General features: G+C 50.1%; 1 protein-coding gene across 1 annotated transcript in view; it reads left to right on the forward strand.

The window, feature by feature from the left end:
* Positions 1-369: 369 nt before the first annotated feature.
* Positions 370-14,742, forward strand: part of LOC126518762 (protein obstructor-E-like) — a 33,170-nt gene continuing 18,797 nt past the window's right edge. The window contains exon 1 of the mRNA XM_050168537.3: positions 370-467. Coding sequence (XP_050024494.1) covers positions 419-467 — 49 coding nt within the window. The 5' untranslated portion in view covers positions 370-418. The remainder of the gene's footprint in view (positions 468-14,742) is intronic.

A 14,742-nucleotide genomic window follows, 5' to 3' on the forward strand; every position in this document is an offset into this window, starting at 1 on the left:
TCCGTCCGCCAGAATACCAGCTTTACTTTCTGCAGTCTAAAGATGTTCCGCAGCATCCGTCCAGACAGCGGCTTATGCTCAACGTCACCTGGTGCCGTAGTCATGTATGCCATGCGCCGTGTTCATTGCACCTGGATGTACTGAGCAACATCTAGCAACATACGAGGGAATGAAACGCTATGCCAGGCACGTCCTGACCGAAAGAGCATCGCGTCACCGCAGGTATATAAAAATCCCGGCCAGCCGTGACTCTAAAAAACACAAGCGTCAACCGGTGGAGAGAACGGGCCTGCAGGCACGGCGCATGCGCGGTCTGCGCGACAGCCAATGAGCGCATCGGACGTAACATGGCGCCGGCTCAAAAGGAAAGTCTGGGCCCGCGAAGAGCGAGATTATTTCACTCGGTGAGGCCGCCAAGATGGGATCGTGCTCGCCGCTGCTGCTGCTGCTGCTCCTCGTCGGCGCCGGTGAGCGACCCACATTTTCACTGGCGCATTTTGCCGAGACGCAGCATCTCCGCAGGATTCGTGGCGCTTCCCCCGCGAAATCTGTACAGATGTTTAACGTGCGCGTTTTCTGTTCTCTTAGATTGATCGACTCTCCGGTACGAATATTAAATACGTACCACCTTGACTGCAAAAACACGCCGTTCATAATGACTTGCTGCTCCAGTTTGTTGAACCAAGCTCTCTACTCGAACACCAGTTACGAACAGTGATGGCAAAATTAACATCAACAGGCAGGCGATAATCCAACTAAAACAGAAGTCAGGAATTAAGTCTACGTTCCGGCCCCTACATGGGAGCCCTGTTCACGAACAAGGCTCCTACGTTGCCGAAACGGTTTATTATTATCATTTGGTCACTTTTCCATGTTCATTTAATATCGGCACCGCGAGCGAGCACGTGCGTGCGTGCGCGTGCGTGCGCGTGCGTGCGCGTGTGCGTGCGCGTGTGTGTGTGTGTGTAACGCGCGAATACTCAGCTGCTTGGGAACCGAGGGAGTGGGGGTGTAGTGGATGCAGGCGCCCCCACAGATTCCATTGCAAAGGTGCATTGCGCCTCCCTACCGCCCCCAGCATTGGGGGAAGACTGCCCCTTTCCTAAAGTAAATTAAACCTTGGTTTCGCAATGACAAAAAAGAAGTTTTTGTAGGCGAAATAAGCCACGGCTCCTGCCCTCAGCACTCAAGATACACTTCCGGAGCCTCTGCCGATACTCCACGATCCTCCATAATCGCTACTGTACGAACGCGCAGATTTTCGCAGCAAGGTTGTTGCAAGACCCGTTCGCAGTCGTTTCTGCAGTAGCAATGGGGCTCGTGGTTAACACGTGAGCATTGGCACCACTTTGTGCTTTTGCATACAGTGGAGCAGTGAAGCTGCCCCCCAGTCGAGACGTCCATTATTTAATGGACTGCGTCAGCTGCGGCGCCCGCCTTCCGTCTGCGTGGAGTGCCGCTTTTGGCGCACTCCTTCGTTTGGCCCGATCTGCTTGGAGCTCAGAGACGGGCGGCATTGCGCAAACCTCGGAAGGAAGAGCGTTCTGAAGAAAGCATCCTTTTGGTGCATAAGTGAAGGTGCAAACGAGAGCGCTCCACTTTCGATACGCGCATTCCAGACTGAGTTACGCAACAGACCTGCTTTTCCGCCGCCGGCACGCGAATGTGGCACGACGCGTCCTGCAGAGCGGCGCCTGACTAACGGCGAAGCTTCCTTGGCGGCGACCCACTCCGAAGAAGGAAAACGGCCCCGTGGCCAGTCAAACTGGTTACGGGCGTCGCCGCATCAGACGTGCGCCGCATTCCTGGCGCCGCTTCTTCGAGAAACCGGGTCTAACGGAACTTCTTTGTCGAGCACATCTGCCCACCACTGGGCGCTTCCAAAGGCGCTCGTGCTGCGTGCCACGTTAGTAGTACAAACCGGTCTCGCCCGCGCCATGTGCGCATGGTGAGTCGGCTGCTTCCTACACTGTCGCCTCCTCGCAGCGGCAAAAGCCTAACGATGTACGGATGCAGAACGCCACGGATGGTCCCTCGTCGCTGCGTCCCAGCCCTAAATGAGGGGAGCGTCGGTCCGGTGACGCTGTGCTACGATCCGGCAATCGCCTCGTATCTGTGCAGCTGATGCTAGAAAGCTTCCGCCGTGTAGGGCCAGAAAGACCTTCTGGCAGTTTGTCTGCGTCTTTGTTTGCTTGTTTGTTCGTTTCCGTTGCACACACTACACAATATTCGATTAGTAAATACCAACCCAATGCACCACAACCTACTCGCTTAGTTACCCTGTTGTTCCTACTTTCAGTTTAATAGAAGCATAAATGACATTTCTTACTACTTGAGTTTCTAAGAGTGTATGCTTCTGTAAGAACACTATGGCCTCCAGCGGCTTCCTCTCTACAACTTTCTTACTGCGCAGATGTTCCTTATCTTATTAGGAAAATGCCGTCACGTTCGGTCATACTCCTTGAATGTCCATGATGTACTTGTGTCGCTGGCTCAGGGCCACTTCAACTGGCAATGATCAGCCGCGTTAGTATGGTGGGCGAAGAACAGTTGGAACGAAATCTAATTGGACCAAAGAACTGTGCAGCAGAATAGAATGGGTTGATATGGCAAACATTCCCAAGTCACAAATAACAGCTCATCTACGCGGTAAATGTATTAGACGAACGACACGAAAATGCTCAGGCGCGTCCTGTGACCAAGTTAACTCGCGCTCGTTTACCATAACGGAGAAACAGCTCACCCAGTGTCGCTCTAATGCGCTAAGCATTTTCACGCGAGATCGTTAAAGGCCCCGGGTCGCCGAAAATCCGGCGGCGCTGTCCGCGAGAGAAAAATCATACCGAAACACGCGTGGCCAAAGGCGTCACTGAACTAATTGAATTTTTCAAAGCAGAATGCGTCAAAAAAAAAAACTATAAGGTATGACACACACGCAACCTACAGACAAGATATTGTCGGATAGTAATTGAAATATACGAGCGAACCTGTTTCTGTTACACGGAAACTCAAACCCTTTTCCAGCTGCCGTTTGAAGTCTGTCTTAGTGGCCGCGGACGCTAGGTATGGATACTAGAAAGGGCCTAGTGAGTGGGTTGTTGTCTTTGACTTAATGAAGTGTGTTAGAGACATGTACTGATAAATGCTATTGCTTTCCACTCTTAACGGCGAAGCTCAAGTGAGCTCGAAGTTTTTACCATACTTTTAAAAGACATATATATGCAGGGTTAGCTTGAGTCGACTCCTCTGGTATTTTCTGCATTTAAATATTTAATTAGATGAGATTCGTTATCTACTTATTGAGCCCACAGGAGAGAAAGTGTTAATGATAGCCGGAGGGGACAGGCCTAGCTACAAGCGCGGCATGTGATACTGCAGGTTCAGTCAATGTCCAAAGAATGCGAGTCAGAAACAAAATTTCTAAGGTTGTACGTCGTATCGATGCTTTTTTTTTTGCCTTCCCTTGTGTAGCTCCTATTCCCACGTTGAAAAATATGCTTGAGAAGTTAACGCCAACCACGGGCACGAAGGGAACAGAGACAAGCACGGCCTTGTTCTCGCGTGTCAGCATCTAAAGCCGCGTGCAATCAACAGATCTACGCCAAGCCGCTTTGAAAAAGAAAGGCCGCGAAATGGTCAAGATGTCGTCGGCCAGGGCCGGAGAAACGGCTGTGTTGGAATTGTCGGGGCCCGGCGTCAGCTTGTATGTTGTTTTGCGCCGCACATGGCTCAAGATAATAATAATAATAATAATAATAATAATAATAATAAATTGTAGCGTTCAACGTCCCTAAGCAACTCGCTCGCTGTGATAGCTTGGGGAGGGGGGGTTAGCTTCGCCGACCTCGGACGTGTGCACACATTCCCACGGCCCAGCGGACACTAGCATTTTTTTAATCCGTGGCTGCGGGAATCGAACCAGTGAGCTTTCAAAAAGTACATCGTAATGAGACATAACGTGATACAAATGATCGCAATCGATGCTTATAACTTCACTCTGAAATTTTAGCAACAGCGAAAAAAGAACTATTAAAGTCTTAAAATTTAGAACACAAGTTATATTGAGTGAAAATGTACAAAAAATAAAGAAACATTCCTGAAAGGACAGCCCACTGGCATAGTTGCTCGAAACGGTATTTGTCCAGCTAGCTGGGGCACTGAAAGGGAGCGACATGCCCCCACCACCAAGGGCGAAAAGGTGAGGGAACAGCGCAGCCATGTCTGGCAACGCACATTGTGGCCACGCGCCGTTTCGTCACTTGTCGCCACACGGCGAGAACGATCAGCTTGCCTGAAAAAGCCGCTCGTTTATGGTCAATGCTGTCCTTATACGTGGCACGTTCTTCCCGGCCTAACTTGACCTGACGAAGAGCGACCCAGTTTTGGAAGAGAGCGGACGAGGTTGAACGCACGTTCTTGACCCCGTTCCGCGCACGCTCCACATTTCGCAGAGCTGCGCACACTGCGCTTTCCTCGACGACACTGCGCAAGGCGCTTTCGAGTCTGGCACACCGCAGCCGACAGAACGTGTCGCCAAACAAACATAAGGCCCGCTTGACGGCCGCTCGCCTGCATCGTTACGGTCGCCAGCGAGAACGCCGCCGCAGAGGAGGCGACATTTAGCTAGCCCGAGCCATTGTGCGAGGAAGCTGTGCTAATTGCTTGTTTAGCTACAGTAGAAATTGCTGCTGACCGCACTGTAGCTGTTTGGAGCTACTGAAGTCGGGAGAGGATGAACAGCTAGCCGACTACGTGCGAGTAAATCGTGCCACGTCTGCGAACGTGCATTGGTCCTTGCAAGCGTCGCTGTGCGCGCACGGATAGCGTTCACGCGCTGCAGCCGCCCGTGTTCTGGAGCTGTCGAGGCTAAATCTTCCCCCCGCATCAATTAAATAAATGCCACAAAACTTGGCACCGTGCGCGTACATCTCTACTATGAATCGGTTCCTATATAGAGGTATCATGCAAGAGTGCGCTTGTATTCTGGTATTGCTGATATGCAGCACGGACAGTGGAACCGCACGATGAACGTCCTTTTCTATCGGCCTCCTCAACGTTGCGCAGTCCGACGTGCATGTGCGCACGCGCACATTCAACGGATTCCATGAAATGCCTTCGACAGTGTTTATATGCCACCTACTCGGTGTTGTAGTCACTCACAACACTGCTTCTCCCATATTGTTTACGACACTAAACCCTGCTGTTCAGGTCGGCGAGACACTTATGACGCTGCCATCAATATTTTTTTATTCCTATCCTGGGATGCAGTAAGTCAATATTAAAAGACGTGACAGACCCCTCTGTTCTGTCTCATATACCAGTTAGTATGCATGTCCGGCAGAAGCAGCAAGCGAATTACCCTTCGTGCTGCCTCTCGCTTGAACGCGAACTAAGCGGCGAAAACACAGCGCACACTAAGCCCCTCGGCGCGACTAGACTCCCCCGCAGATCGCTTTCAATAATAAATGGCCCGCGCTCAGCCGTGCCATACACAGCCGTCGCCAAAGTAACCACACCTAGGCGCCAGCGTCAGCTCACGTGTGGAAAAGGTGACCATTATTTCTGGACAAGAAGCTTCTGGAACCGAACGAGTTTGTACAAGCATTCCCCTCTCTCGTCTGCCGAAGCGTCTGGCGAGGGAATTCACGCAGAGGTGTCCAGGTCAGATATCAGCGTACGAGACTGAGTGGTTGGAGAAGGCTACGGCAAGCGGTGCGCTCATTTCAGCGACGCCTCTACACCCTTGAACTAATAGCGGCACGCTGCAAGTTTCTAGAATAACATTGCATCCATAATTGTTCGCGGACCCTCTTTTTCTCCCTCTCAAATTCGCATTCCTTCCCCACGCCTCTTCTGGCCTCTGTTCACCCGTCGTGGGTGCGGCCAGCAGAATTATCCCCTTTGCGTCAGACGCTCACTCACGCCAACTATACGATGTCAGTACGTACGTGTGGTTAGCGCTTACCCCGCCCCCTTCCTCGCTGGCGAGCAACCATCTTTCTCGGCTAACCTTTGCCCGATTTCACTCGCACCCACAGCAACGGCGCGCGGCCGCCATCTCATCGCACTTGGCATCACAGCTACGACGATAGCGGCCGAAATTCGCCTGTCCATATGATTGAATACAAAGAAAGAAGTCCACATCAGTTGCACAGCGTGTCTCCCTGCGTCCGCGACTGACTATACCGACTCACGAGCTGCAATGTCCAACGGCACGAGAGTAGTCTCGTTCAAATGCGAACGTCGCGGCCACTGCTGTCGTTCACGCTCTCGTGTCTGCTTTCTCAGCGAACAATTTTTTCCATGATAAACAACACGATCCAACAAATCGCAAGGCAGACAGAGATGCTTACATATCGTTTAAGTAAGCAACTTTTGCAGTCATACAGAATGACGTGCCGCAAAGGAGGCTTCCATTATTCCCAGTCTCTCGTCACTCTGATGCCGATCTTGTCGAAAGGTGCCGTGACGGTGCCACCTTTGGCACCGCGGTCTCTGGAAAAGTAAGAGTGCCAGACGCGGTGGTGCAAGAAGGAAGCCGCGTGTAAAATAAGCAATCATGTGTACTCGACTGACGTTGCACATGAGACTGACATGTGTACTGACGTTTGCGACTGCATGTGACGATCGCGAAGGTTAGACGTCCAACAGTGAGAGACTCATCCAAAAGAGTCACTTTGCGACCGAAGCAACCATTTCCAACCAAGTCCGTCGCGCGACCTTCGTCACTCATGTATGTGCATGCGCCTCATACTAGAATAGATAGGAATCAGCGTTGCATTAGTTCTGTCACACACACACACACACACACACACACACACACACACACACACACACACACACACACACACACACACACACACACACACACACACACATATATATATATATATATATATATATGTGAGAGAGAGAGAGAGAGGCGGGGGTTCAAAACGCATAAATAGGCACCGTGACGCGCTCGCACCATTGTCGCCACCTTTGCCGCGCATGCGCTCTCGCGTTTTGAGTTTTTGGACAAATGCGAAGCGAATTCTCTATGTGCTTCACACTGCCGCGTTTTATTCCAACCCTACGCAAAACGGCGTTGACTAAATATTCACTGCAGTCACGGTGCCAAACTAGTATAGCTAACAGCAGTGAAAATAGTAAAAAATAGCAAATAGTAAATGGCAAGACAGCGCAAAATTAAAATAGCAAGAGCACACTTATTCAGCCCTTTGAATAACTCGTGCGGGGACAAAAGGGCGCCGTGCAACATTACGAGGAATGTCCGAATGTCCAGTGTACATGGCGACAATGCCAGCAAGTGCAGACGCATTGAGCATCGCACACAATAGTGCAATCCGTGGCCGCGGTACCGATCCTCGAAAGGACGCCAATCAGCGAAATGATTTTCTGGCGGCGATGCACCGAGAAGACTTTCTCATTAAGATTCACTCCACTGCGTCAGCTTTATAGCTCATGGTTGCAGGCCGTATACACTAAACGGCTTCGCAATAGCGCTTGAAATATATTTTAGGCACTGAAGAAGCAATCGTAAGTGCCGTAAATTTTGTGAAAAACTGAGGCCGATAACGTAAGACGGCAGCTTTTTGCTTCTAAAAGGACAGTACCTGTATTTGAAAGCAGTTATAAACTACGTCACGTAAAGAAAACGCACTGTCGTGTTTCAATCGGCATTTGCGCAGAGTGGAACACGAGTGAGCGGTCTGTCCAATAGCCGCGCGCAATAGCGAGGAAAAGGTCAATTATCCGCAAGCGAATTTAGCGGTTCGTTATTTGATAAAGAAAAAATCTCCACAGTTACGTGATAATCGCTCGCGAGAAAGAAAAAGGATGTGTACATACCAAGCACTGTTATACGAATCATTTTGCAGGCAGCTATCTATCCAGCACCACTGCAAAGTGTGGACCAACGTTTGCGTATTTGTAGCAATTGTGTGTGTGACGCGTGTCCAGACAGCAGTAAGACGAATGCGACGACGACAACGTTAGCAAGGGTGCAATAGCGTGACGACTGACTTTTTGTACTCGGACAAAGACACGTTGCATATATTTTTTTTTTTTTTGCGACTTGGATTGATCCCAAAGGCGGTGTCTCAAAAGCAGCCATAATCCGTAAGAATGTGAGAAATAAGAATATGCAGTCATAAGAATGTGAGAAAGTGACACGCTCTTAATATACCAAAGCGATGCGACGCGGACAGAAGCGAACGGCAAGCTTGAGTGACACATTTCATTCCCCAGTCGGCATTGCACAATCGTCAGAGGCACCAGACGATTTTTCGCACTGTACGATATATTGACCCAAGCGCAGACTTTTTTCCTGTTCCGTATGCGCTGTTTGTGTAATGAATTGCCAATTAATCGGATCACACCTCAGTCCTGTCACTAGTTTAGCTAATCACGCACGGTGAATGTGATGTCCGCCAAAGTGAGCCACTGAGAAACGCTCCCTGTGTAACGGAACATTCTGTAAATTAGGAAAAATTGACAAGCGCGCAGATTGCGCAGCAGCGTCCTGAAACATTCCACCGCTTCAGTGTCGCCATCGGTGCCTTCGTGCTGACCAGTGATTGTAGCACATGCCCGAACGGGTTCGCACGAAGATGGCTATTGTGCGCGAACTGCTGCTCGAAAAACACAAAACGCTCAGTTCAATTTACTGCGCGCGCAACATGAATATCGCGGCCGGACATAATCACTAACACGGATGGTATATTCTAGAGCGATCACATTCGAGGATACGATCACTTTTGGGAGATTTCCCGTTACTCGAGACTAGACGCGTCGGCGTCTAAGTGAATTACTGACACTCTACCTGGCCAAGATAACGCAGTCGGTGAAAATTTGTTCTGAATCTTGCAGGTTTCATATGTCCCTTTCAAAGCGCACCACCCACGTGATGAAATGTTTCGTTGCAGTGCACACCGTCTGCGTATTCCCGCCAATAAGGGCAACACAAGCTTCTCTGTACAGCGATCATTCGTTGCACAAGAACAGTGTTAATAAACATGTCGCACATCCAGCGCACGTGTTGGAATCGTATACGTGAAGCAAAGCTTGAGTGAAGCGGTTAATTAAATGTTGTACAACTAACGACGACATTTCGCATTACTTTCAGCTTATGCAACGTTAATCTCATGCAATGCATATCCACCACAAAGGACACAAGCTTATTATCGCGCAATGTGGTGCACTACAGCACTCACAAGCTATGCCGAAACACCATATGAGGCAGACGTCTACGCAGGGATGTGACGATGGACAAAAGAAACAACGTTCATGCGAACCCGCCGTGGTTGCCTAGTAGCTATGGTGTCAATTGGGCTGTGGAGCATGAATGAGGTCGCCGTATCGAATCCCGGCCATGGCGGCCCCACTTCGATGGGGGCGAAAACACCCATGTACTTAAATTTAGGTGCACGTGAAAGAAACCCAGGTGGTCCAAATTATCGCGGGCTGCCCCTCCCCCTACAGGTTTCCTCATAATCACATCGCGATTTTGCACGGGAATGCAACTTCAACGACACACACGAGTGTCTCATATCAGGAATCGCCAGCTATTTGTGCACATGCGCGAGTACGAGCGGGTGCGAGAGAGAAAGTCTGGGGGCTTTTGCTCCTTGAACGTCTGACTTTGCCTAGGTACTACAGAGGAGAAGTTTCTGTGTTCGTTTTGAATGCATTTGTCCCTAGGCGTGCGGGCATTGCGGTTTGATGTCGTGTGTGTGTGTGTGTGTGTGTGTGTGTGTGTGTGTGTGTGTGTGTGTGTGTGTGTGTGTGTGTGTGTGTGTGTGTGTGTGTGTTGATTGTCCACAAGCTTTCCTCGTGCTCCTTGGATGTTGCTGGCCAGTTTGTTGCGTTTTTAACCGCAAAGGTAATACAGAAAATCGTGTGATAATCGCAAGGCGATCACTGAACCTGTGAGATTGTCGACGAATCGGACAACTTTAACGCTATGTGTAAAAGTAAGTCGGACGTACGCGAATTCTAGAAGTTAAAGGTACGTCGAACGTCAAGAATGTGGACTTTCGCGCACCTGCGGCGTTCATGCTGAGTCAGTCATCTCGGATTATACCTTTCTCGCGCCTTACGGCGCTCTGCCTGCAAAATAGCATCACTGATTTCCCCGGGGGAGCAGCAGAGGCCGTAGTAGAAACCGGGCCTGTTCTCCTGGAGCAGTGTCTTCGCTCATGCCACGCTTTTCGTATGATGGTCTCCGTGACTTTTGAAAAGTCACGGAAAGTCACGGAGAACAGTCCCCATTTGAGTTAAATAAACGTCCTTATGCAAGAACATGTGCAAAAATTGGCAGGCGGCAGCCTGCCGATTGGCAGCCTTAAGGAACGCAATGTGTTTTCCAGTCCAAGCTGAGGCACACTTGCAAGACCGTAAGAACGCTGCCTGACAGCAGCGTTCTACGAATCTTTTTAGTCATTACAAAAAGACAAAGCGCAACTCTATTGATAATGCCTACCTTGCTTGGTAGACGTTCCATTGGAGAGGGGGGGGGAAGCAGGTTTCAGGAGGTTGTGGGCGACGAAAGGCTGGTAATTCCGGTTGCGATAACAAAGAGGAACACTGAAATGTCAAAGTGCGATGCCTGAAAGGCGATGAGCCAAGTGGTAGAAAATGAAAACAAACTTGTCGTAAAGACGCAGTCTGGAGATAATGCGACGGCGGGCCAAGGACAGCATACACGAAGCTGGAATTTTATTGCTGACAGATTTTGTGGGTGGTCTACTGACGAGCAAGAATGGCGCGCACCGGGGACTTGATCTTCAACGTCCGACTTTATCGGTTCAGCTCATTCGACATGGTCGAACCCGCTCTCAACGCATCCTCCAGCTTAGTGGCAATGGTGATCCGCTGCCGAGCGCGCAATAGGTACCGAACATAGATAGCTCACATCGCTATCTATGTGTATCTGTCTTAATGAAATATATAGCGATGTGTGCGCGCACGATGAGAGGATTTTATAAGTTTGCTTAGGCACGTCAAGATATAGCATCGCATATATAGTTACATTTGTGACTGCTGTTACTATATACTGAATTTTACGACGCTTTGTTTGTTGCAGAAATCTAGCACTCCCGGGATGGGGGGCGGGCTTCAGCGCCCATGGCAACGAGTTGTCCAGTAAAGTAGAATGCATAGCTTCCCAATTTCAAATCAGGGTTACACCTGCCTGCCTCTGATGTCCCGCCAAGGGATCCCGAAAGCGGCAGGCTCGGTTGTCGCTCGTTCCGCGCTCCTCTCCGGCGCGAGACCTGGAAGAATGCTTCGCATGAAGACATGCCTGGCATGCCCTTGTTAGGGGGAAACATTGTATCGCATTAAAAAGAAAAAACTTATGCAGATCCCACGCACTGTGGGAATCGATGTAAGCGAAGCTTTCCGTGCTGGATGCTTTGATTGACGATAATTGGCGGTGATGTTGACGGCTAAAGCTTAATTTCTTCGGCATTTAGGCTAGCACGAGAGTGACGATTTGGTGTTAAACGTTATACCTTGCGTGCACCACTGCTGTTTGCGTAGTACGCAGAACACATAGGGAGAGGTGTTTGCTTGAGGCGTTGTTGTGCGCCATATTTTATAACCTCTGATAGGGTTGAGCGTTATCATTTCCTCACATGGCACATCGCATTGCGGCAGAAGTATTAAACTCGAATTGGATTATGAGGCGGTACGTTCTAAAACCACACTCGGATTATGAGGCAAGCCGTAGTGGCGGACTCCGGATTAACTTTGAAATCCTGATGTTCTTCCACGTGTCCCAAAATCCAAGTGCACCTGCGTTTTCTATTTCGCCCCCGTAGAAATGCGACTGCTGCGATTGGGATCAAATCCATGACCTCTAGCAAAGCCATAGCGGCAAAGCTAACGCGGCGGGCTCAGAAGTGTTGATTTAACGGTCGACCCCTTCTGTAGTGTCTCCTGGACCCTGCGGCGCGCTTTAATTAACGCAGCTCTGCTTTTGCAGGCCCTGTGTAAGTTGCCCGCTTGACATATTTGCATGGCGTTTATTTTTCAGAAATAGCAGCAACGTACTGTACCGTATCTTGAACTTAAGCTTATCCTGTTTCCCCGCAACCGCTGTCGTATAGTAGTGAGGTTTCCTTACCTTCTCACGTCTCTGTTATATGGGAACTGCCTCTTCTCCTTCTTCTCTCTACAGTTCCATCTGCGTTCCCCCTGGCCTCGCACGTTAGTAGAAAGGGAAGCGCTGCAGTTTCTGAAATGCTTCTGAGGGGAGTCACGGATAATTACAGCTGTCAAGCAGCTAATGTAGCGACGGCCAGGGAGCTCCACAGGGCATTGTGCACATTCCACTTGGTGGGGTGAAAGCGAGTTTCTCGCGTCGCCTTTTCGCTCTTACTCGCGCTGTCATTTTATACAAGCTCTAAACCACCCCCGACGCGGTGTGCGCGACAGCGGCCCACAGCAGCAGCAGCAGCGGGAAAGTCGAAGCAAGAGGCAAAGAAAGCTTCGCTTTAGAATGATGTCGCACTTCATTCGCCGGAAAGCCGATTGATTGCAAATTATTGGACATCTGTACGAAGTAAGAATAGTTGTATAAGCTCGTAAACATTCGCTTACTAATTAGCAAGCATGGTGTCACGCGCGCGCAGGCTAAAAAGAACACATCGAACTGGATGACCACGGACACTCGCTGTCGAAACGCTGGCGTGAGGAAGCGCGGCAGCAGCAGCGAGCCAATTGCCCGTCGTGCTCGCTTCAAGGCGAAGAGGCGAGAACACAGCGCACACGAAGCCATCAGCCCTAGGCGCGACCCAGCGCAGGCCACTTTCAACATACGCAGCCGTCGTATCCCCCACCCCACGCTTGCGCGCGATGAAAGACGGCGCTTGCTTGCTCCCCACCTTCCTCCCACGAGATCGAGCCGCCTTCGCTCGCACCCACAGCATACGGCGTGTGGTATCGCACTTGATGCGGAACATCACGCCGACAGTGGACATGCGCCTCGAGTGGCTATATTATCGCAATAAGATCAACCAGTTTGCTTTCGTCCGAGACCATTCATCCACTGCAAATCAGCAAACGAGAATCTGGTTGTGCCATACTTGGAGTAAAATTCGGCGCATTTACCACCATATTAAGCGCTTAAATGTAGCAACTTTCTCCTGTCCCTTTCCTTTCATGTTAAGGAAAATAAGAGGAAAAGGTTGCTCGCGCCGTGCACGACTAAAGCGCATGTCACGTCGTCTGGCACGAACGGAATATGCTATCCGCAAATGCCAAACGCTTCTCGGTGACCAAGTCAATGCGCAAACAAACGTTGCGGATCGTTTCCTGGTAACTACAGCCGGCGTCAGTTCTCGTGCACACAGGCGTGGCGCGTATAGTGAACGAACAGCAGACCGATTGTTGCCTGTCCTATTGACGGCAGTCGTTTGAATAAGGAAATCTTCCAACAGCAGCCGCTGCGTGTTCTGTGTGTTGGCAATGACTTCCCCCAAACGTTGGAGCAATTGTGTCGTGTATCGTGTGGATCGTCGTCCAGTAAGTGAACGAGTCCGGCTCGCGAGTGCGGGAACGTGAATGAGATGTGCTCGCCTTGCTTATACTTATTTTTAGAGCAGGAAGTACGTGCGACAAATCAAGGAGCACCAAAGGGACAAAAAAGAAAATAAACATTGAACGCTCGCGTCGAACCGTCATGCGCGCAAGGCGTCAACTGCTGAATTATTTCCTTATTCTGCCGCAGCACATTTCATGCCTGCCTTCGCAGTATGAACAGCTTTCGCTTGCCCGCCGTGGTGGAACGAAACAGTTTCTCCTTTGCAGCCTTCACTTAATCAGTGGCCGCAATAATTTCTTCATTCAAAATTTAATTATGGGGTTTTACGTGCCAAAATCACTTTCTGATTATGAGGCACGCCGTAGTGGTGGACTCCGGAAATTTCGACCACCTGGCGCTCTTTAACGTGCACCTAAATCCAAGTACACGGGTGTTTTCGCCCCCATCGAAATGCGGCCGCCCTGGCCGGGACTCGATCTCGCGGCCTCGTGCTCAGCAGCCCAACACTATTGCCACTGAACAACCACGGCGGGTTATAATTTATTCATACCAACATTGGACCAGACGGTCTTTGGTCGAGCCCTATGCCGAAAGGGTTCCTCAAAAAGCAGTCCTTGGTTACTGTGGCAGCTTCAATACCTCAAGTTGTCGCGGCATTTCTTTTTCTTCTTCAAGTGTTCCCGAAAGCTCGAGCCAGACTACATGGTATATACGTCATAGTGCGACGAATAGCAAACTGACATGTTTCGCATGTTTGTGGATAATCCTCCTGCTAGCGTAGTCATCTGAACGTCTCTACATATGAATCAGCCACATTAGTTAGCGGCAGATTAACGTCAATGCAAAGCAGATGAAGGTCAATGTATATTTGTTGTCATCCTTCTACAGTTCTCACTTAATCGTGCCGGGTCAGACCAGTAATCCTGATTGAGTGTGCTCTATTTTGGCCCCACCCACTTAGTTGCGATGCCAAGCCCGAGTTTGGGCGCATGTCGATGCGCCCATGCACAGGGTGCACATTGGCGATAGCCAGGTGGCCAGAATGAATCCGGAGGAGTCCCCAATTACTCATAATGACATCGCGATTTTGGCAGGCAAGAATCCATAATTTATTTTAAATAAACCCGCCCCCAACGTGTGTCACGCGAAGATCCACCGGAGACCTTGTTGTCCGCCTGCCGGCGCGTGCCTTT

Source organism: Dermacentor andersoni, chromosome 1 (assembly GCF_023375885.2).
Source record: "Dermacentor andersoni chromosome 1, qqDerAnde1_hic_scaffold, whole genome shotgun sequence".
In the NCBI taxonomy this organism is placed as follows: Eukaryota; Metazoa; Arthropoda; class Arachnida; order Ixodida; family Ixodidae; genus Dermacentor; species Dermacentor andersoni.